Below are 22,192 nucleotides of genomic sequence, written 5' to 3'. Positions count from 1 at the left end.
TACGCAGTAATATTCATGAACACATTGGCTGTGTTGATGCCACAGTGGCTTCGGGATTTGTGCTATCAAAGGAGATATCACTTTTAATTGTTGTCATCCGTCACTTTGCCCGCGACACACACAGAGATCATAAGGCTGTTTCTTTTCTTTTGCTTGGAATGAGATGAGCTCAGGAATCCAAGAAAAACTTTGCTCGATCACCGTAATTTTTTATGACGTGTGTTGATGTTGAAGGAAATTATAATTGATACAGAATGAAGCAAGATACCACAGGCAGTTTGTTTCCGCATTGGTGTAATATATATTAGTGTTTTCTCTTGAATCAATTTAGACACTTGCTTTTTAAAGGTCAACTGTATATATACACGAACAAACCCTCTGTGACGTCATCCATAGGTTTTGTTTGGTTTTGTTTTTTGTTTGTTGTTAAGAACTGGCTCGATGCTGAAATGGGGTGGTTCCAAATGTTCCAATGTGTCTTGGCAGTGCCTGACTCCACCTAATCTTGGACAACCCATAAATGGGTCAAGATGTGGAGTGTGGGCAAGACAGGCAGCGTGTCCATCCAGGTCATGCCACCCATTTTTTTAGTTAGCAAATCAGTGAAAGATATTCTTTGTTTGGGTATTTCATTAATGCATATTTTTATGGACTGGCCATTGATTTTCATAAAGGTTGGCTTGGGTACAGGTGTCAAAACTGGTGACTGCCATAGTTACTAATTGTTGAATAGCAGTGGCTCTAACATGACTAAGCTGTACCCACTAATTAATGCTAACAGTGGTAACACACAAATTAAGCAATACTAAAATTTGCTCATTGAAAATACTACAACACTAACTTTAAATGCACAGGAAACCATATTATCTCAGGTATTTGTTCTAAAATGCTCAGAAAGGATAAACATGGTTAAGTTCACACCAGCTATCAGCCACTGCCAGTGGGTAGTGGGTGGCTGGCTGGATCTGTACAAGGTGTCACTCCGTACAAGCTGGCTCCGTACAAGCTGTCACTCAAAGCAACTGGGCCCTTTTTGTTTTAAAGTAGTTTGAACTGATGTGTTATGAAACATTCAACTCGTACAGTTGTCATGAATGGGGAAACTAGCTATAGAGACCAAAACCATGTTTTGTACCAGGATGTAACATGTTTATTTCTGCGGTAGTTGGAGATTTTATGAGTTTTCATAGGGAATGATTCATTTTTTGATCCAGCGTCAAGTAGCCATTCAAGAAACTGCAGGACTTGACACTTTGGGGTTAGTGTCATTTTCCAACACTGGAGATTGTGGTTGTATTTTTGTTTGTTTGTTTGTCTTGTTTTATGTGATTTATGGCTGTATGCTCTTTACAAATAGACCTCCCTCTGGTCTAATGTAATTTACAGCATTGATAGCCAGCACATCTTTTAGCATGCTGTGGAATTGATGTTACAAATAGGAGACGGGGATTGTAGAGCACACTGAAATGGAAACAAGACAGCCGTGTTTTGTGCAGCATCTTCTGCCACTGTGTCAGGACTCCCTGTTCTGAGGGAGCTAGGGCATACAGAGTGTTTTCCCCCATTGAGATGAGTGTGTTTGGTTTGAGGAAAAACGCCGGCTGACGCTCGCGTGAGATTGAGCTCCAGCAGCCTCCCAGTGGGACAGGAGGACATGGACGAGTCTCTTTCAGCAGGACTCTGATTAGAACCATCACCCTGGCTGCCACGCTCCACTCAGACTGGTAATTGGAGCTGGCAGGAGGTTGGCATACACTCCCCCAACCCCGACCCTCCTTCTTCTTTTCCTTTTCCTTACTGTTTTATATTATTATTGTTATTTTTGTTTCTCTCACTGTCTGAATTCAACTTCACCTGCTATGAGTGTCCAAGCAGAAGTCACTGGTTATTTCTGTATCATGGTTTTATTAATCTATTAATTAACATAGTACTGGTGCTGCTTTTATTTACAAATGGGTTTGGCAGTATTTCCCCATGCCCTTTGTGCATTGTCACAGCCCCCACTGCGATCCTAACTGAGTCATGCAACCACAAAACCACATTTAGTGTTCCCTCTCTGCCCTGTCTTTCCTACTGTACTGGTTTAATAACAGTAACATAAGTTCATCTGTTAAGCAGCTCATATTGCACTGTGACTCTTGCGTGATAAATGGCTGTTAAGAAAACAATGGTTCCTATTTATTTTCACAGCGTGGAGGAACCAGTTCATGAATACCTGCTTTATGCGTGACAGATTTGTGGCACAGGCTTCTGCCTTGTTCACTTGCAAATCCAGGGTGTTCCTTCTCATGTTTTTGAACGTCAGACGTTTGACAAAAACCTGTTTTCAGTCAAATAAGGTTCCAGAAACTGTTTTTTTTTTTATGTATCTTTTTGTCAGTTTAGTTCGAACGGTCCTTGGCTTCCCTGAAAAAAGGCATAACAAAATGTGGAAAAAGTGAAGAGCTGTGAATACTTTTGGGATGCACTGTATACAGACTGTTGCTAGACGTATCTTAAAAAATGAGCTTGTTTGCCAATTTCTTTCATTTCCAAAGCCAAGTGGTCAGATACTTGTTCAAAAATTGAGTAAATTAATTTTTTTCCCTAAAAATTCTACTCACAACACCCCATAATGACAACAGGAAAAAAGTTTTATTTTAAATGTTTGCAAATTTATTAAAAATAAAAACTTAGAAATCACATGTACATAAGTATTCATGCCCTTTGCTCAGTACTTTGTTGATGCACATTTGCCAGCAATTACAGCGTCAAGTCTTCTTGAATATGATGCCACAAACTTGGTGCACCTATCTTTGGCCAATTTTACCCATTCCTCTTTGCAGCACCTCTCAAGCTCCATCAGGTTGGATGGGGAGTGTCGGTGCACAGCCATTTTCAGATCTCTCCAGAGATGTTCAATCAGATTCAGGTCTGGGCTCTGGCTGGGCCACTCAAGGACATTCACAGAGTTGTCTTGAAGCCACTCCTTTGATATCTTGGCTGTGTACTGAGGGTCATTGTCCTGTTGAAAGATGAACCGTCACCCCAGTCTGAGGTCAAGAGCGCTCTGGAGCAGGTTTTTATCCAGGATGTCTCTGTACATTGCTGCATTCATCTTTCCCACAATCCTGACTAGTTTCCCAGTTGCTGCCACTGAAAAACATCCCCACAGCATGATGCTGCGACCACCATGCTTCACTGTAGGGTTTGGTGCTTGCTTTCCATCAAATATGACTCCTGGCATTCACGCCAAAGAGTTCAATCTTTGTCTCATCAGACCAGAGAATTTTGTTTCCCATGGTTTTAAAGTCCTTCAAGTGCCTTTTGACAAACTTCAGATGGGCTGCCATGTGCCTTTTACTAAGGAGTGGCTTCCATCCGGCCACTCTATCATACAGGCCTGATTAGTGAATTGCTGCAGAGATGGTTGTCCTTCTGGAAGGTTCTCGTCTCTCCACAGAGGAATGCTGGAGCTCTGACAGAGTGACCATGAGGTTCTTGGTCACCTCCCTGACTAAGGCCCTTCTCCCCCGATTGCTCAGCTTAGATGGGCGGCCAGCTCTAGGAAGCATCCTGGTGGATCCAAACATCTTCCATTTATGGATGATGGAGGCCACTGCGCTCATTGGGACCTTCAAAGCAGCAGAAATGTTTCTGTAATGTTTTTTTTTACCTCTAGATAATCCTGTCTCTTGAGGTCTATAAACAATTCCTTTGACTTCATGCTTGGGTTGTGCTCTAACATGCACTGTCAGCTGTTGGACCTTATATGTAGACAGGTGTGTGACTTTCCAAATCATGTCCAATCAAATGAATTTACCACAGGTGGACTTCAATTAAGCCGTAGAAACATCTCAAGGATGATCTGTGGTAACAGGATGTTTTTGAGCTTGATTTTGAGCTTCATGGCAAACGCTATGCATACTTACGTACTATTTATGTAGTTTTTAATTTTTAAGAAATTTGCAAAAAAAAAAAAAAAAAACAAAAAAAAACCCTTTTTTCACATTGTCATTATGAGGTATTGTGTGTAAAACTTTGATGAAAAAAATTAATTTCATCAATTTTTGAATAAGGTTGTAACATAAAAATATGGAAAAAGTGCAGTGCTGTGAATACTTCTGGATGCACTATATATACTGAAAAAACCCTTCATGACATCAGCCATTAGTTTTCAGAAGAGCGGGTTTAAAGGTCGAGTAGGGCTCTCCAAGAGTCACCATCTTGGCAGTGGCTGGCTCCACCTAACTCCGTGCCAACCCATAAATGGTAATGAATGCTTTTACATGGGCAGGACAGATGAACCTCAAACATACCGCTGATCTCTCAGTTACCAAACAAGTGAAGCTAGATATTTGTTCACTGTATATTTTTGAGGACAAATGGGCCTTTCACACTGAATACGTCAGATGCGTCAAATGCGTCAAAACTCGGTCTAAAAAGCATTTCAGTGAGACGCGTTGCGTTTTGGATGCATAAGAAGCGTCGCGTCAAAAGCCGAGCTAAACGACGCTTATGATGGGAGCGCGCATTCTCGCTTGTCAGCAGGCTAACTCAGTCAAAGTTCAATCCAATCCAACTTTCGATGCTCTGAGCTGTGACGTACCTTTGCGTTGTCCAATAGGAATGACACATCGGGCCAAAACACGGAAGACGAGTGGCAGAAACCACTTATCTATACAAAACGGATCGGTGCAGAAACCACTAATCTCTACAAAACGGATTGGTACAGAAAACACTGATCTGTGCAAATATACGTGTCACAGGACTGCTCATTTATGGAGCAGTTTTCTGAAGAAAAATCCTTCGAAATGTTTTTGTTGTTTGTTACCTCAGAATTTCTGATTACTGTTAAAAAAAAAGTTTCGTAGACACTTGTAATTAAAATAGCTAAATAAATCAATAAATGGTTCTTTAGAAACCTTTCATCTGTAAATTTAAACCACCTGTTATTTCAGATTAGATAATTTCTTGTATAACATAAGGAACCTCGGACATTTATTTTTAGACAAAAATAATGGAAAATTTGTACATTTTTTTAAAGTCTGGTAGATTATTTATATCTCATTTCAACCAGAAAAACAGACACTAAATAAGTACAAATGTTTATTATAAATGCAACAGGAAATAATTTAAGAATGACTGCAGTGTGATTGTAAGTAGGATTTCTGTGAATAAACCTCTATGAATAATTTTTTTTTTATGGTCATTTCAACTTGTAATTTCACCAAGATATGTAATTGCCTTTAATGTTGTTATCAGGACAGAGTCATTTCTAAAATATGAATTTGAGCGCAATAAGTGGAGAGCTTCTGCTTGTGCAAATGTCTTTTGACTTTGATTCGTGGACATTTTTAATGATCCGTTCATTTGTTGTTAAAATATAAAATGAAACAGCTTTTTTAAAAATAGTTGCTGCTGAAAGAGCCTTTTATTTAGAAGCAGGTGATGTTATGCTGGATTCTCTGGACCAGATAAAGGTCTCTTCTGCAGCTTTGAACTCTGGTGGTGGTGTTGGTGAAGACACTTTTGTCCTATTTTGAAGAGCAGAGATGTTTTCTTTCGACTGGACTTCGTGGTGTTCAGCTCATCAGTGGACGTTTGGTTGTCTGCACAGCAAATGTTCCTGATTGGGACAAATAAAAGTATTTCTTTAAATATAAAGAAACACTAAACAGTTTATATATAAAAAAGGAAAAAAAAAACAGGAAAAAAAACGATGGAAAAAAACGCCAGAAAAAAAGAGTTATTTAAAGTTGAGCTTTTGTGGTGTCTGAAAAAAGCTGTAGCTTTATTTGGTAAAAATAAAAAAGACTGAACCATTTAGAAATTAAAACGTTCACTCAGATCAACTGTGCTAAAAGGCTACGCAAACATTAGCCGATCATTAAACCTTTACAGCTAGGTAGACTGAGTCAGTATCGTTGAAGTGTCTCGTCGAAAGACACAGACAGGTAGCATGACTGAGAATCAAACACAGGTCTACACTTACACACTGAGGTACCTGCTCCGCATACCTTAAAATAACAGCTTCAAAATCACTGCTATGGTCTACTGACTTGTAATAAGGAGATTGAGCCGTCTTTTATCCCCACACCATGCATCAAACCATTTCAATCAATCAGCATTTATTTATAGAGTGCGTTACAACACCGACTGGTGTCCAGAGCGCTTAACATTAAAAACACAAATTCACAAAAATAAAACTCATATACAATAAAATTTTAAAACAACACATAAAAAAACAGAACGTCACCTCCCCACTAGGTGTTAAAAGCCTTTTTAAATAAATAAGTCTATATCTTAGATTTAAAAAGTGCTAGGTCAGGAATGGTATGCAACTCAAGAGTTGCTTGTTCCACAGTTTGGGGCCAGCTACTGCAAAAGCATAATGATTTATTCTTGCATTGTGTGCAGGGATGAGAATCTTCCGTGGATCCGCGGATTTCCCAGTTTTTCTGGATTTCTGGGCTATTTCTGAGATCAGTGTAAATCCGTTGAGAAAACTTGTGCTTGTTAAACCTTTCTTTATATGCACAGAAACTGCAAACTAAAACACGAGATGTCACTTTTTCTACAACAACGAACTTTCAGCCAATCAGAATCTCTGTAAATCTAAAGTCACTGAAAGTACCAAGATTTGGACATTTTGGATTTTCTGCAAGTTTTGGTCTGTCAAGCTGCCTCAGAGAGAGAGGACAAAGACAGGGTTAAAGGCATCGATAGTGGTGTAAAAATAGGTTTAAGTGGACATGTTTGGACCGGAAGGTGGACGTGGACAGGACAAAGACAAGACTTGGTGAATTTGTCTGCAAGGTTGAGCTTCCTGGTAAAGCCCTGTGCACGTTATGTTTGGATTTCATCAACAAAACATTGGAAGAACACTGTAAGACGAAGAAACATGTAACCAAAGTTAATATTAAACGGACTAATTTGTCCAGCTCCAGAAGAGCGCAGAAGAGGCCCAGTGAGACTCAAAGCCCACAGCACCTGTAGCGGTAAGGGGGAGTGCTGAGCTCCTGACACCGGTCAACAACCGAACATGTAGTGCTCAGGTGTGTGTCCACTAACTCTATTCATACTGTTAAAAATGTGTTTACAGTCACTGAAATTTTTAAGTGTGGCGCAGTTATTTTTACTGTCCACGTACTGAAGTGAAATTCAGCACTGCAAAACCGTTTGCATACAGATTTCGTCAAAATTTGTTTCCCCGTTCCATTTATTTTTTCAAATAAAACCGCTAAATTAAAGAAAAACATGCATTTTATGGCTTATTTTGACACGAAACATACTTTTTCTCAAAACGTGACCGTGTTGAATAAAACAAACAAACCCTTCTTCGTTTGTGGTGTATAACGGCAGTCGGCATGCTTATTGTTGCATTGCTGCCACCTTTTGCATCAGTCTGTTATAGCAGGACTAAATCATCTTGATGAGTCTTGTGTCTTTCTAGTATTTAAAAAGCCTAAACCTCCCTTCTTACTTGACCTTATGGCTAAAATAGTGGGGGCTTACGGCGGCCACCGGGCCCCCACTGATTTTCAGAGGTTTTTTTCTTTGCCCATTCTCATCCCTGATTGTGTAACTTGGGTTGAGTGGGTAGGATTTGCAAGCATGACACACGTCTCTGTCATGCTTTATGTTGCTGTATCACACTGACAACTATGGGGCTTCAGCTGCTTGTAAAAGAAGCTAGAGGAGGATCTCAGAACAAATATTGCTTTTTCCATCTGCATCAGAAGCTCAGAGCGCTTTACAATGATGCCTCACATTCACCCATTCACACAGACACACTCACACACCAATGTCAGGGTGCTGCCATGCAAGGTGCCCACTACACACTGGGAGCATTTAGGGGATTAAGGACCTTGCCCAAGGGCCCTTAGTGGTTTTCCACTTTGGCTGGGATTTGAATTGAGGATCCTCTGGTCTGAAGCCCAACGCTTAACCACTAGACCATCACCTCCCCATCATGGCAGAGGGAAGAGATTGAAGAGAATGTTGACAAAGAAGGCTAAGAAGAGGGGGTGAGCAAGAGGCCGGCCGAGACGAAATGTCAAACTGACTTTGGCTGCAAAACTCTTAACACGAATCATAAACCAAACCTGTTTCCAAACGTTGCTCTGGTGTCGTATCGTAAGGAATGCACATTGAACACTGCCACCTGCTGGGCCGTTTTCCAACTGCGCATCCATAATCAGATTATGAGCGTGTATTTGAAGGCTCCAGTTGGCACAGGGTCTGCACATACACTAGCACGTGCATTATTGTTTTCTGTAAATTAGCCTCCATGTGACACGTGTTCAGACTCATTTATGGTCAGTACTCAGTACAGGATGCAAATCTGTCGGTGTGTTTCAAACAGAGAAACCATAACTGTGTGCATACCTGTGTACGTCCTGTACGTTTTAATGAATGTTAAAAAAAATAATCCACTACATGGCACTGCAGACCCTTTGGAAAGTTTGACAACTTCCAACATGGCGGTGTTTGAGGAAGCCATGTTGCTACCACAAAATAAAAAAAAAGAGTACGTAACGGTTTCGATGGATGTGGTCTTTGTGGCTATTAAATACTTAATGATGAGATTATCTATTTATAAAAAACGCTCTGTCAAAATATTCCAACTTTATCGACCGTCTTCTTACTGTACTTTTGCGTTCAGGCTGTTTTGCTTAAACCTCGGCTGTACCGCGCCCACAATTCCCCTGTACTATTGTTTTATGGGGTGGGCTACAAACTGGTCCTGGTGCAGTTCAGTGCGATCGCAATCCTGCACCCACGTGAATGCAGGAAGGTTTGCACGAGCAAGGGCATCCAGTCCAAATGGAAACAGGGAAAAAGATGAAGAGGAAGAATTTGTCATTTCAACTATTACTGCACCACTTCTAAAATAATCATAGCTATTTTCCTCAAATCATTCATCCCTGCATTGAGATGTTGAACACATTTCTCACTGCAAATGCTGTGACCACTGAGATGACTTCAGCTGTCAGGCTCTTTCACCTGCTCGACTATTTCATTACTGGAACTACAGGAGGCATCCGGCATGTTGTTGATGGCAGTGAATGGTTCTTCACTGCACACACTTCTCATCGAGCCGTCCGTCTGCTTACACCTGCAGAGACGGATGACGTCTGAAAGATGGTATTTTTTCTGTGTGTTGTTTTTGTGCTGCTGCAGTGTTGATCTTCATAATGAAGTGTCTCCATGACATTATCAGAGGATTTTCGCCTTGCTCATGACTTCCCACCTCGACTCAGCAGAGGAGTGGAGCTTGTTTTGAGGAATTAGACTCCAACAAAAACAGACCACCACCTTTTTTTTTTTTTGAATATATTTTTATTAAAACTTCCCTCTAGCTTGACAAACATCAACCTGCATTGCCTGCGCTATTTCACTGGATCCTTTCCAAATTTCTCCATCTCTTCTCCTCCCTCAAAATTAAAAGGGATGGAACAAAGGTATGTCTTTGTCTTCCCAAGATGATAAGTTGACAGACAAGGCCAGCCGCTGGTGTTGCTGTCGTAAAAATAGAAGAAGAAAAAGCATCACAGCTCAAATCTTATCCAATACCTTGACAAGATCTTTGATAAAAATGTGTGTAGAGAGCGCTTTCAGTGCCAAGTTCATAAACAGACACAGAAAGCTATTTTTTTTATCCATTTCCTGGAGAATTCGTTATTCACATTCTTGACAGCACAAAATTATTCAGCTTACTGAAATCTTTCATTAAAAAATTGTTTAAATTGAACAGTTGTTGAATCATAGACTGTGCAAATTGAAGCCCCAGAGGCTTCTTGCAAGACATTTTTGGGGACAGTGGAAAATAATGGGCAGTTTTTTGTGTGTGGTCATTGAGTCAGCAGTGTCCTTATGTTATTCACATGTTGTGGGCAGTTGGCTTTGAACATGACATTCCTTTGGCGTCTGCTGTATAAAATGAACATTTTTTTCAAAATTCTCCACTTTCTGTAGCAGCTACGATAAACGGGACGCTGTTCTGTTTTCCCCCTTTGTCTATATTAATTCTAACCTCTTCGTATGAGTCACAGCTGGCTTTTACTGTTAAATACACAATTTAATCTTGCAGCACCAATTTGCTGCCCCCCACCCCCTTTTCCCCCTTGAGTTAATGGGGTAACTCACAAACAGACCATTAGACAATGACAGTGACAATAGCAGTGACAGTGGCAAATGATGGCAATAAGGTTGTCTATAACAGTAACAACGATTCCAACAAAGATAGTGAGGAAAGACAAAAAGAACAAAAAAAATGGTGAGGTAGTATGGTGTGGTGTGGTGGTGGTGTGCATAGTATGGTAGGTGTAATGAAATGTGAGTCATGAATGATTGTGAGGAGTTTCATCAGTGCCCCACAGCCCCAAAATGGCAGGTGTGGCCCCACAGGCACATAGGGGGCCCAAAGCCATGTCAGGACCACATGGCATATTGTATTTTTTCACATAGACTGTTATGGTTGGTTGGTTGGTTGGCGTGTGTGTTTGTGCGTGTGTGTCTGTCTGCAAAATGTGAAATATATAAGGTTTTTTTTTTTTTTTTTAAAGCTAGGCTTCCCATGTATGAGTCAACATTTGCAATCCTTGAAGATTAACTATGGAAATGTCAGCATCGTGGCTCCATAATGTTGTTTCTGTCCAATACCCATCGGACTTGTAATACGTGTAGCCGCACATACCAATTGCATGCTGTGAATTTCCGTCAATCCAACATACTGTGAAATAGGAAGGCATCTGGTACTCGTGCTAAAAGCTCACCTGCAGTGCAAACATTAAACAGGAGAGTGGAATGGATTCATAAAGTTTGCAGCAGCTGTTTGCCTTTTAAATTATTCTCTGTTTGTGTTTCCCTGATGTGAGGGAGCTGCTGACTCGTGTAATAACTCCTTTTGGGTCTTTCACCCTGTCAAAACCAATGGTTTGCATTTTTCACAGCTCAGGAACATTTGCCAATAATCTTCATCATAAATATTCTATAGTCAGCAATACAACAACCATGAGGATTTTATTTTTAAACACGGTGTTGGTAATTTAGTATTTGTGTGGTTCCACAGAACATGATAGCAAAAAGAAATGACATTTTTCTTCTATTTGTATCTTAGTTTAATACATGAAGCCTTTTCATTTGGTCAGCAGTATGTTACGTACTGCAAAAGTCTGCAATAAATTTTAATTTAGATTAAAAAAAAATCACTGTCCTAGAGTAACTGACCAGGAATTATTAACAGGAAAGTGATATGGCTTATCAAATTTATTCCACGATAAAGATCGGGCAGAATGGAGCTTGGGGGAAGCGGCTGCATGTCCTGGCTTTCAAATGGAGGGATTTAGGAGGTCAAATTAAGTCTGTAATAAATGGTACATAATGCAGATACATACACTCTCAGTCTTGGAGACTTTTCTGATCTTGGCAAAAAATAAAGAAAGTCACACCTGTGATAATGTCCAGGTTGTGTGGTTAAAGTACGTGGGTTGGACAGTTGAATGACTCAGTCAGCCAACGCTAACTGACTGACTGACATCATGTTGGGGGTCGACATCATCGTGGGGGGGCATGGAATCACTATGGTGATGCCACACAATAATTTCTTTGTCCCTGCTATAACATAAGTATGTATTTGCTCACAGGAAACGTGTACTTTAAAACGAGGCTGTAATTGCTGCCAAAGGTGCACCAACAAAGTATTGAGCAAAGGGTGCGAATACTTATGGACATGTGATTTATTAGTTTTTTTAATACATTTGAATTAAAAAAAGTCATGATGTCACTGTGGGGTGTTGTGAGTACAGTTTTGAGGAAAAAAATGAATTTACTCTCCATTTTGGAATAAGGCTGTAACATAACAAAATGTGGAAAAAGTGAAGCGCTGTGAATACTTTGCAGATGCACCGTACCCTCTGCAGCCAGGTGTTATATGTGTCTCCTTGGCTTGGGCCAGTCACTGGGGTCCTCATAGATGAGACATCTGTGTGCTGGATCACGCTCTGGGAAATGGTGCCACATGACTGCAGAGTCACGTCTGAAGCTCCCTCAAGATGCGTGTAATAGTCCTCATCTGTGTCTCCTCAAGTAACCGCTCATTTGACACAAAGTCATTCCAGCTGCATCCAAGAATTCTCCAGAGAGTCCTTGTACCAAAGACATCCAATGTTCTGGCCTGGCTAATGCTGCCAAAATTCAGACGTGACAGCGGCTCATTATGGAATAGTTTGCTGCTTTAGTAAGCAAGCCACTGTTTAGTTCTAATCTATAATCTTGAAAAGCAACCTAACTTCTTTGAACACAACCACCTGAACCCATAACAGTCATTCCTCTCACTTTAGTTCAGTCTGATTTCTTTGTCTAGTGCTTTGAATAGCAGAGGATGCTTTGCACATCTTAAGACCACCAACATTCCCAGTTTTAATTATAAACGTGTTAAATCACTTTTCCTGCTTCTGTATTGTGTAGTGTGCCTCAGCTAGCGTATTTGTTTGTGTATCTGTTGTAAGAATAGCCTCTCTTATGTTCCCTTTTTTCTTTTTCTCTGTCTCTTTCTCTTTGAAGGTTAGAGACCCGGGTTAGGAGCCCACAGAGGAAAACAGTATGCTAGTGTTACCATTATTCATACAGTGACAAATTGTACCGTATTAATTCCTCATGCTGTGGTTGTCTGGTCGGTTGCGATGTCCTGAGTGGGCTGGGATGTCTGAAAATGAATCCTGTTTCGTTGGCAGGAAGCTAGCCTTGCCACAAAGATAAGAGGCCGTGCAGAGATCTGTCGGCTACATCTAAATATGAGACGATCCGGGCTATGTTCCAAACACAGGGGTAAATGGAGGAACAACTGCTCTGCTACGGATCAGAACAAAGACGAACAACCGTTCCCCGACTCACACTTCACCCATATATGTTTACAGATGGATTTTTGACTCAGACAGACCAACTTTCTGAGTCTTTCTGAGACAGAAAAAGGCTGGTGTTAGTCAACGGAAGAAAAGAATGTGCAGTCAGTATTTGATCAGTGACATAGTTTTTGTAATTTTACATCAGAGAGATTTCATTCAAAGAGTTGAACAGAAATATTGAATTCATGATTTCGGTAGCCATTTCCAAACTGATAAACATCAGAGCCAAATTTGAGAACTGAAAATCACCTGAGACAAAGGTCAACTATTACCATTTAGTATATATTCTGTAAACTTTGTCAGATAAGTTAAGAATAACACATAATTCAAATGCTATGGTTTTCAGTTACTACTTTTATTGTTGTTGATATTATTACTATTTTAGGACATTTTTAAACTTTTAAAAATTCATTATTAATGGTGCACCGATGGGCTATGAGAGGTCCATATTTAGTTTGCCCACCATGGGCAAATCGTCAGTTTTACAACCAGTTTTCTTTATGCAAGTAAGAGGATTGAAACTTATTACAATTCTAATAAATATTTCCAAGTTGCTGTACAGGTCTTAGACTTTTTTTTTACATCAGTCATTATGAAAGACAAACCAAAAACCAATTCTAAATAGTAGTAATAATAAAAGTCCTTTCAGGAGTTACTAAAATTCAAGTACTTACCATTCTGAAGAACATCAGCTCTACTAATAAATTGTATCAGTGGTGAAGGTAGGCAGACATTCTTTGAATAGAGGAAACAAAATCAAATTAAGAATCTGTCTTTTTGAACCATATCCTGAAAATACTGCCACAAAGTATGGCAAGGTCATTATGCATAAATGACTTGTGCACCCGCTTGACCAATGATGACTCATCTTGCATCTTTTTCATTTGGCTGTAGAATATGAATTGCTTTTCATCCTCTTCCATTATTCTGCATTCACACACAGGACCATGTAGCTGACTATTTGAAGTGGTTGCTTTTGTATTAATTGCCTTTAAAGTCCAATTTAAGTCATTATTATTATTATTCTGTATTTTCATGACCTTTTTGCAGTGACACTCTAATATACTTTTGCAATATTGTGATTCCATTTTAATTTTTGTGCACAATTTGCACAGCTTTCTCAAATGTTGATATATTATGTTACCTCCTGCAGACCATCACTTAATTCCCGTTAACCTCAAACTTCGTTAAGTTAATATGGTTTTATGGTGGAACCAAAGGCTGGAATTTCCGTCATTAGTACCTCAGTTCTTTCCTGCAACACATCGTAGTCTTTCATCGTAGTTTAACAACACATCTGCATATGAAGAGAAAGATAGATTACAGTCCTGAGAAGCTGATAAGAAGATAAGACCTCTCAAAGGCCATCACATTTTACTTTATTAATTTTTTTCCGGGGTTAAATGAAGATTTATTATGTGGGTGATGTGCCCTGTTTTAGATTTCGCACCTCATTTATGCTGAGCCACTTGCAGGTTTTGTTGTCTTTCCATATTTCAGTAATATGACAGATTACAAATTACATGGTTGAATCTAAATATCACACACATAGACAAAGAATTGCCTTCCTGTGTAATTGTTTGGTCCTGCTGTATTAGTTTTTTTTCTACAACAGAATTACATGTGTATAGTTTGTTCATGGTAGATATGGTAATATTTTTAAAAATATTTAATCAATGTATTGAAAACAAAAGCAAAACAAGAAGGTGTACTCGTGTATCGATCATCCTCAGCTGGTAATTACTACCGTGACATTTGTGATCAAGTTGTGACTTGATCGTTTTGGTAGATAAATTAGGAGGTATTCACTGAAACATGTCTACTGTGTTCTGATACTGTATTTGAAAATAAAACACTCAGTTATGTTGCTGACAGAACAACACAACCATGGTGGGATTTCGATAATAGTAGTAGTGTTCGGTCAACTATTCATAATAATCAACTACACCAAGCTAGTACCTGACTAGCTGACTAATTTTTCTCATTGACTCGATGAGCAATCAGATTTTAGCTCCGTAACTATCAAAAACAGACAGGGTACCCTTGCAGAGACCAAGCAGGAGCCAACACAGGCCAACTTCCACCAGCAGCCAGCACTCCTTCACTAAAAGGTTATGATTTCATTTTCATTTTTCATTTCATTTATTTATTTAAAAGGGACAACACATATTAATGAACACATAAAGTGTAAATATGTCAGATTATAGCCATGGGCTAATTTCCATCTGTAGTCCCTGACAGACTGTAAAAATTAAATAATTTACAACAGAAACATGCCAACGTCACAGGAGCTTACAATACGACAACTGACTACATTACATAGGGGTCACTAACTACTACAACAACAAGACACAGACTGGACAAAAGACAGGAAACTAGAGGACACTGACATGATCTGAGCATGAAGGTTATCTTACACAAACTCAGTCAAAGGAAGGCACACAGTAAAAAGTGAGTACCACCTTTGCAGTATGATAGCCAAGCTGTTAGTGCGATTATTTTTAGAGAGGAAGAGTCTCGGTTCAAGACCACTCCTGCCTATTCTCCGTTAGGGGGATCCTTATTTTGGAAAGTTTTCAAGTTTATTACTCTGACCCCCTGAATAGGTTCCAAGTGATGAGAAAACATGCTGTGTAAAATTTTGTTTGTATAAATTAATTGTAATGCTGTACTAAGTAAAGCATGAAAATCACCTGTGGAGGCCATCTTGAATTTCTAAGTGAGTGCCAAGAGGATTCATCAGGACTTTTGATATGTTGTTTAGGGTGGATTGGGGGCACCATTAAGCTTTACTTTGCATAGTGTTATAAAGCAGAAAATAGCTAAATTTCAATGTGTTTTATCCACCTCTAAAAATTAATTTATACAAACAAAATTTTACACAGCATGTTTTCTCATCAATTGGAACCTATTCATGGGGTCAGAGTATTAAATTTCAAAACTTTGCAAAGTGAGGACCACCCTATTCTCCATGCAATGTAAAGTCACATCAGGAAAGGTTTCTGGCATAAAAGTTGTGCCAAATCAACATGTTAATCCATATCTGGTCTACTGTGGTGAGCTCAAGTGGGAAAAAGGAGAAGCTGAAAGAATTTCCTATCAGTATCAGCTTTAAACCTGTATGTTGGGATTTGATTGGCTGTGTGCTGAAGAGTGCCACTGAATTTATACAGCCTTTTTTCAGTCCTGTAATCCTCTTCTTCTTGCACCTGGAATTAGAACAGCACAAACACAAGCATTTGTTTTATTGTTTTATTGTTTTATTCTGTCAGATCCATTTCCATCTTTATAAAATTTTCCTGCTCTTTAATTTCTTGTCTCTTTTGGCAGGGGTGGTGGACAGGTGGTTAGTGCACTTGGTTTCAGTGTGGAAGGTTCTCGGTTCAAACCCCACCCCTGCCACATTCTCCATCTAATGTGGAGTTGCATCACGAAGGGAATCCCCCCCCCCCCCCCCCATTTAATTTATTTCTTTTTTTTTTTTTTAAGTCCATGCTAAAATGCTGTCTTTGCATTTTTTTTCTCCCCAGAGAATCAGATTCCCCATGGCTTTCCAAATATAGACATGGGCCCCCAGCTTAAGGTGGTTGAAAAGACCAGAACTGCCACTATGTTGTGTGCAGCCAGTGGAAACCCAGACCCAGAGATTTCCTGGTACAAGGACATGCTTCCTGTGGACATCAACAGCAGCAACGGGCGGATCAAGCAGCTTCGTTCAGGTACATTCTAACTTTATTTGACTGAATGCTTTTTAAGAACTATGAGTGCTAAGATTTAAAATTCCATAAAGTTTTGTGGAGGGTGTTAAAATACCATCAGACTTGAGTGCTTTGAGATGACTGATTCCATTGTGATTGGTGCTGTATAAATAAATTGAGTTGAATGACGGATGTCAGACATGCCATGAAATACAAAAGGCTTTTGTTGTCCTACGTAACTCTGTGCATTCCCTTTTTTTCACAGCACAGCGTGAAATGTTTATTATGCATGTCAACCTCGTCCTTGAGTTGTCAAACTTAGTTCTTGCAGAACTTGATTTTCACTAAAATGATGCTGCTCCTTATAAAGTAAGTAGCATTTGGAGCCTATTGCTGTGACTAAATTTCAAGCGGCTTGCGGTTTCTCACAGTCTGCACTGTTGCATGAACCTGTAACCTCTGAAATTTACAGAAATAATTTTTTTTTTTCCAACTTTTCTCATACAGCTTTTTATCCCCTTATTACACACATACAGCGGGTACAATGAAGCCAAACTACGGGCTATTAGCAGGACAAAGTAAAAGTAAAAAAATAATCAATCAATTTGGTATTCTTTATTGCAACACAAAATAAAGTGATGGCCTGAGCTGACATGGATGAGATTAAAAAAGCTGCAGGTAGACAAATAGTTTTTGACAGTGTTCAGTTTTGTGGCTCATTGCAGAATCCATGTAATTTTGAGGTTGTCTTGTATTGCTGCCAGTCACGGTCATTAGTCATTTTGGAGAACTGGATAAAGAATACCAAAATTTTTGTCCCACAGGCTTTACACTGCTGTGGTGTGATGCATATAACACTGTATTTTAAGGGGACCCATGTAGAAAATCATTATACAGAGAAATAATTGGCTCCTTGGCTCTGCTGGTTTATCTACATTTAATTTATTAGGGCGGTCTATGGGGAAGATGCCTTTAGGGTCCCTGGGGAATTATGTTTTTGTTGCAGTACCATGCCTAGCCACAAGTCTGATCTAGAATCCTTTCATATGGAGACTTGCGACAACTAAAGCACTGAATGAGCTCTATTTTGTTTCTATTGTGTGAAACCAAAGGTGTGCACGTAACTATCGCTCCGACGTGTTTCCTCTCCTTTCTGTGTACTCTGACACAGCAGGTTACAGTAATGCATCTAAATTTTGCCATACAATAAGACGATAAAGAAGACTGAGTTCATCAATTTTGAAATCTGGATGGAAATTGTGGCAAAAAACTCTGCTGTTTATTCTGGCATCATGTAGCTAAAATACAGGTGCTATTTGCACATGTATATCCAATGCATAGTGTTAAGCTCAGCAGCAACTGCATTGCAGAGGTCAAGTCCACACAGTATATCGTACAAAGGTCAAAGTCCTCATTATCATGGCAGGCCGACCTGTGAATACAGCCACCTGCTGCAGGTCAAGTCCAGGTGACAGCAAGACAGTCATTTGGATTAGGGACAGACTTGAGCGTTCAGGAACATGCAAGTTTTCCTTCCTACCGATCCACCTCAGCAGGTGATTTCATATGTAAATCAGGACTTTAAATTGAGGAGAGGAGCTCGTAATTAAAGTTGCATAGTCAGGCAATCAGATGCACGGAAAACCTGCACCCTCTTTGCCCTTCACGGCACACCGTTGCCTGCCCCTGACTTAGATTGTGCCTCTTTTTTGTCCAAAATGTTTATATGCGGATTGTTTTCTGCAATTTAAAGATAAAAAAATGGTTGCACTACAAGCATAACCCAAACTAGATAGTGATCCTGCATAAATTAAGATGCGGGAAAACTGGTTAATTGTTTGATGTTTTTATAACCAGGATAAAACAGCATAAGACTGATCCCCCCCAAGCAACTAGATTTTAATTAGTTTTCCGTCACGTGTAGTGAGAGCGCCTGAAAATGTGCTGATATGTTATGCCCGCAGATCCACCACCACTTTTTTGACACCTCCTGCAGTATCAGGAGTTCCATTACGGCATATGACCTGAAATGAGACCAGTTCTCTGATGGCTGTTGAAATCAAATAATAATAATTTAAAATCCTTAATTTGCTTTCGTGGTTTAACTTAAATCTGCTTTCTCTTATTATATTCCAACTTCTCAATTTTTAATGTAAGCAAGTCTAAATCTCTCACACCGCACAGGTCATCCATTCTATAAACATACTTCTTCACAGTTTCTCTGACTTGAATACTTAGTTTGTGCATTTCTTTATATACAGTGACAAAAATAAGTATTTGAACACCCTGCGGTTTTGCAAGTTCTCCCACTTAGAAATCATGGAGGGGTCTGAAATTTTCATCTTATGGCCCAGTCACATGGCACATGAACGAAGGGAAAAAGTAAAAAAGTCACAGTTTGTTGAGAAAAGGTGGACGAAAGATCTTTATCACTGAACAGTCTACGAAGCAAGAGCGCAAAAGGGACAAAAGAGGAACTTGACAAAACCGAAGCTCACGATCTCGACGCTTTAACGAAACGTGCCTGGAGCCACAGCTGGAGCAGTGTATGTCTGCATCTCTGCATTCCAGGACTCAGCTCTGGGACAGAGTTCATAGCGCCTGAGTCCTGGAGAAACTGCAAACAGAAGCTGTGGAGATCTGTGTGCACGTCAGTGGACCCACCTGCTCTGGTTCCTCTTCCAGAACAAAAGAGGGGTCATCTCCATCATCATCAGAATTCCACACTGTCTGTCGACACGCTGCGCGCTCCGTCTTGCTCCGATTAAAAAAAAAAAAGAAAAAAAAGAAAAAAAGTGCGCCGTGGTCACTGCTGTATCACTGTATTATGTTCTAAGCCATATATATTGATTTATAACAGAAAACTGTCAAAAGGGAGAATAAATATAAATATAAGTGTAAAGATGATTGAATATATCAGAGCAGTAAATTAATCAGTGCGTGTGAACGCGCGCATTGACTCACCTGTGCGGTTATTCCACCAGCTGATCACTGATCCACAACATGAATTCTGCCTTCCAGAACAGCTCTTTATATCATCATTTTGATTCATCCACCCGTTGCCACATGTACAGAAGGACTGGATTATCATTCCTACACTCATTTTGTTATATTTAATACAAAATAATAAGTGCACGCAGGAGCTGCTGCTGCGCTGATGCTGCATTCAAAATGGCAAAATAATTAATTATATCCACACAAAAATTAATTCTGGCCTATGTAAGGTGCCTGAGCCCATTGAAGCTGCCCCCCCACAGATATAAAAAAAAAATCCAAGCAAGCAGGCTAAGTTTGCCCTGTAATTTCTGATGGTACGTGAAGCAGCAGCAGCCTCAGCGCTCACAAACCAGCTTCTGCACTGTGTGAAAACACTCAGCTGCTCCAACGAAGTCAAATTAAACAATAAGGTTACAAAAACTAAACAAACAATTAAAAAACATCAAGAACAACAGTAAAACGAAACACAGACAAATTAAGGTTTTCGTTGCCCTTCGTTCAAATTTTTCAACAGTTTAAAAATCCTGCGCAAAGGTTAAACGATGCCAACGAAAGTCCAGATTTCTTGTTTCGTCAGGGCTTTGTCACCCTTCGTTAAGTGCCGTGTGACTGGGCCATTAGGTGCACATCCACTGTGAGAGACGTAATCTAAAAAAAAAATCCGGAAATCATAATGTATGATTTTTTTTTTTATAATTTATTTGTATGTTATTGCTGCAAATAAGTATTTGAACACCTACCAACAGGCAAGAATTCTGGCTCACACAGACCTGTTAATTTTTCTTTAAGAAGCCCTCTTATTCTGCGCTCTTTACCTGTATTAATTGCACCTCAATCACACTCCAACCTGTCCACCATAGCCAAGACCAAAGAGCTGTCTAAGGACACCAGGGACAAAACTGTAGACCTCCACAAGGCTGGGATGGACTACAGGACAACAGGCAAGCAGCTTGGTAGAAGACAACAGCTGTTATGATTATTTATTAGAAAGTGGAAGAAACACAAGATGACTGTCAATCTCCCTCAGTCTGGGATTCCATGCAAAATCTCACTTTGTGGGGTAAGGATGATCCTGAGAAAGCTCAGAACTACACAGGAGGACCTGGTCAATGACCTGAAGAGAGCTGGGACCACAGTCACAAAGATTACATTAGTAACACATGATGTTGTCATGGTTTAAAATCCTGCAGGGCAGCAAGGTCCCCCTGCTCAAGCCAGCACATGTCCAGGCCCATTTGAAGTTCACCAGTGACCATCTGGATGATCCAGAGGAGGCATGGGAGAAGGTCCTGTGGTCAGATGAGACCAGAATAGAGCTTTTTGGAATCAACTCCACTTACCATGTTTAGAGGATGAGAACAACCCAAGAAAACCATCCCAACTGTGAAGCATGGGGGTGGAAACATCATACTCTGGGGGTGCTCTTCTGCAAAGGGGACAGGACGACTGCACCGTATTGAAGGGAGGATGGATGGGGTCATGTATTGCGAGATTTTGGCAAACAACCTCCTTCCCTCAGTAAGAGCATTGAAGATGGGTCATGGCTGGGTCTTCCAGCATGACAATGACCCCAAACACACAGCCAGGGCAACTAAGAAGGGGCTCCGTAAGAAGCATTTCAAGGTCCTGGAGTGGCCTGGCCAGTCTCCAGACCTGAACTCAATAAAAAAATCTTTGGAGGGAGCTGAAACTCCAAACCTGAAAGATTTGGAGAAGATCTGTATGGAGGAGTGGACCAAAATCCCTGCTGCAGTGTGTGAAAACCTGGTGAAAAAACTATAGGAAACGTTTGACCTCTGTAATTGCAAACAAAGGCTACTGTACCAAATATTAACATTGATTTTCACAGGTGTTCAAATACTTATTTGCAGCAGTAACATACAAATAAATTATAAAAAAAATCATACATTGTGATTTCCAGATTTTATTTTTTTTTAGATTGTGTCTCTGACAGTGGACATGCACCTAAGATGAAAATTTCAGACCCCTCCATGATTTCTAAGTGGGAGAACTTTCAAAATCGCAGGGTGTTCAAATACTTATTTTCCTCACTGTAACTACTGTATAAGATGTTCTTTCTTATCATATTTCTCTTTAATTAATAACGGATGTTGAGGAGATTAAAAGGCAAATTCAAAAAATGTTTTTAGTTACACATGATTTTAATAAGTAAACAGAGATGGAAACGATTGATCTGCTGTGGCGACCCCTAACGGGAACAGCCGAAAGACAAAGAAGAAACACAGATATTGTCTGCAAACATAAAGTGAGAGTGTGCTTCATACATGTTGGATGAAAGAAGGAAAACGTCTTAAATGCTTTGCTTTTTTTCCCCCCTACTATTCATACAGTATGTTACTGTGTAGATTTTCTAAATACCTTACAGTGTTCTTGATGTGTGCTGAACTTTTTGTACATGATGTTGAAGTGACTTCTGCTCTGTTTTAGTTGTTTTTGTTGTTGTTTTTTAAATCATTTTTTATGGCGTGTCAGAAGCCCTGTTTTTCCTCTCCCACCGCAATAAGTGGATTACTAACTATTCTCTCAACCCTGTTTGCATTGAAATTACTCCCACCTAGGTGGTACACCAATTAGAGGTAAGGACGA

The 22,192-nt window shown here is 39.8% G+C and overlaps 1 protein-coding gene across 1 annotated transcript in view; it reads left to right on the top strand.

The window, feature by feature from the left end:
* Positions 1-22,192, top strand: part of LOC117521706 (receptor-type tyrosine-protein phosphatase F-like) — a 535,666-nt gene that overhangs the window by 310,441 nt on the left and 203,033 nt on the right. Inside the window, exons 6-7 of the mRNA XM_034183049.1 lie at positions 16,421-16,609; positions 22,165-22,182. Of these exons, the coding sequence (XP_034038940.1) occupies positions 16,421-16,609; positions 22,165-22,182 (207 nt within the window). The remainder of the gene's footprint in view (positions 1-16,420; positions 16,610-22,164; positions 22,183-22,192) is intronic.

The sequence above is a fragment of the Thalassophryne amazonica genome, chromosome 12, assembly GCF_902500255.1.
Source record: "Thalassophryne amazonica chromosome 12, fThaAma1.1, whole genome shotgun sequence".
Lineage (NCBI taxonomy): Eukaryota > Metazoa > Chordata > Actinopteri > Batrachoidiformes > Batrachoididae > Thalassophryne > Thalassophryne amazonica.
The sequence above is the reverse complement of the archived record's forward strand: the minus strand, read 5'-3'. Positions and strand labels throughout refer to the sequence as shown.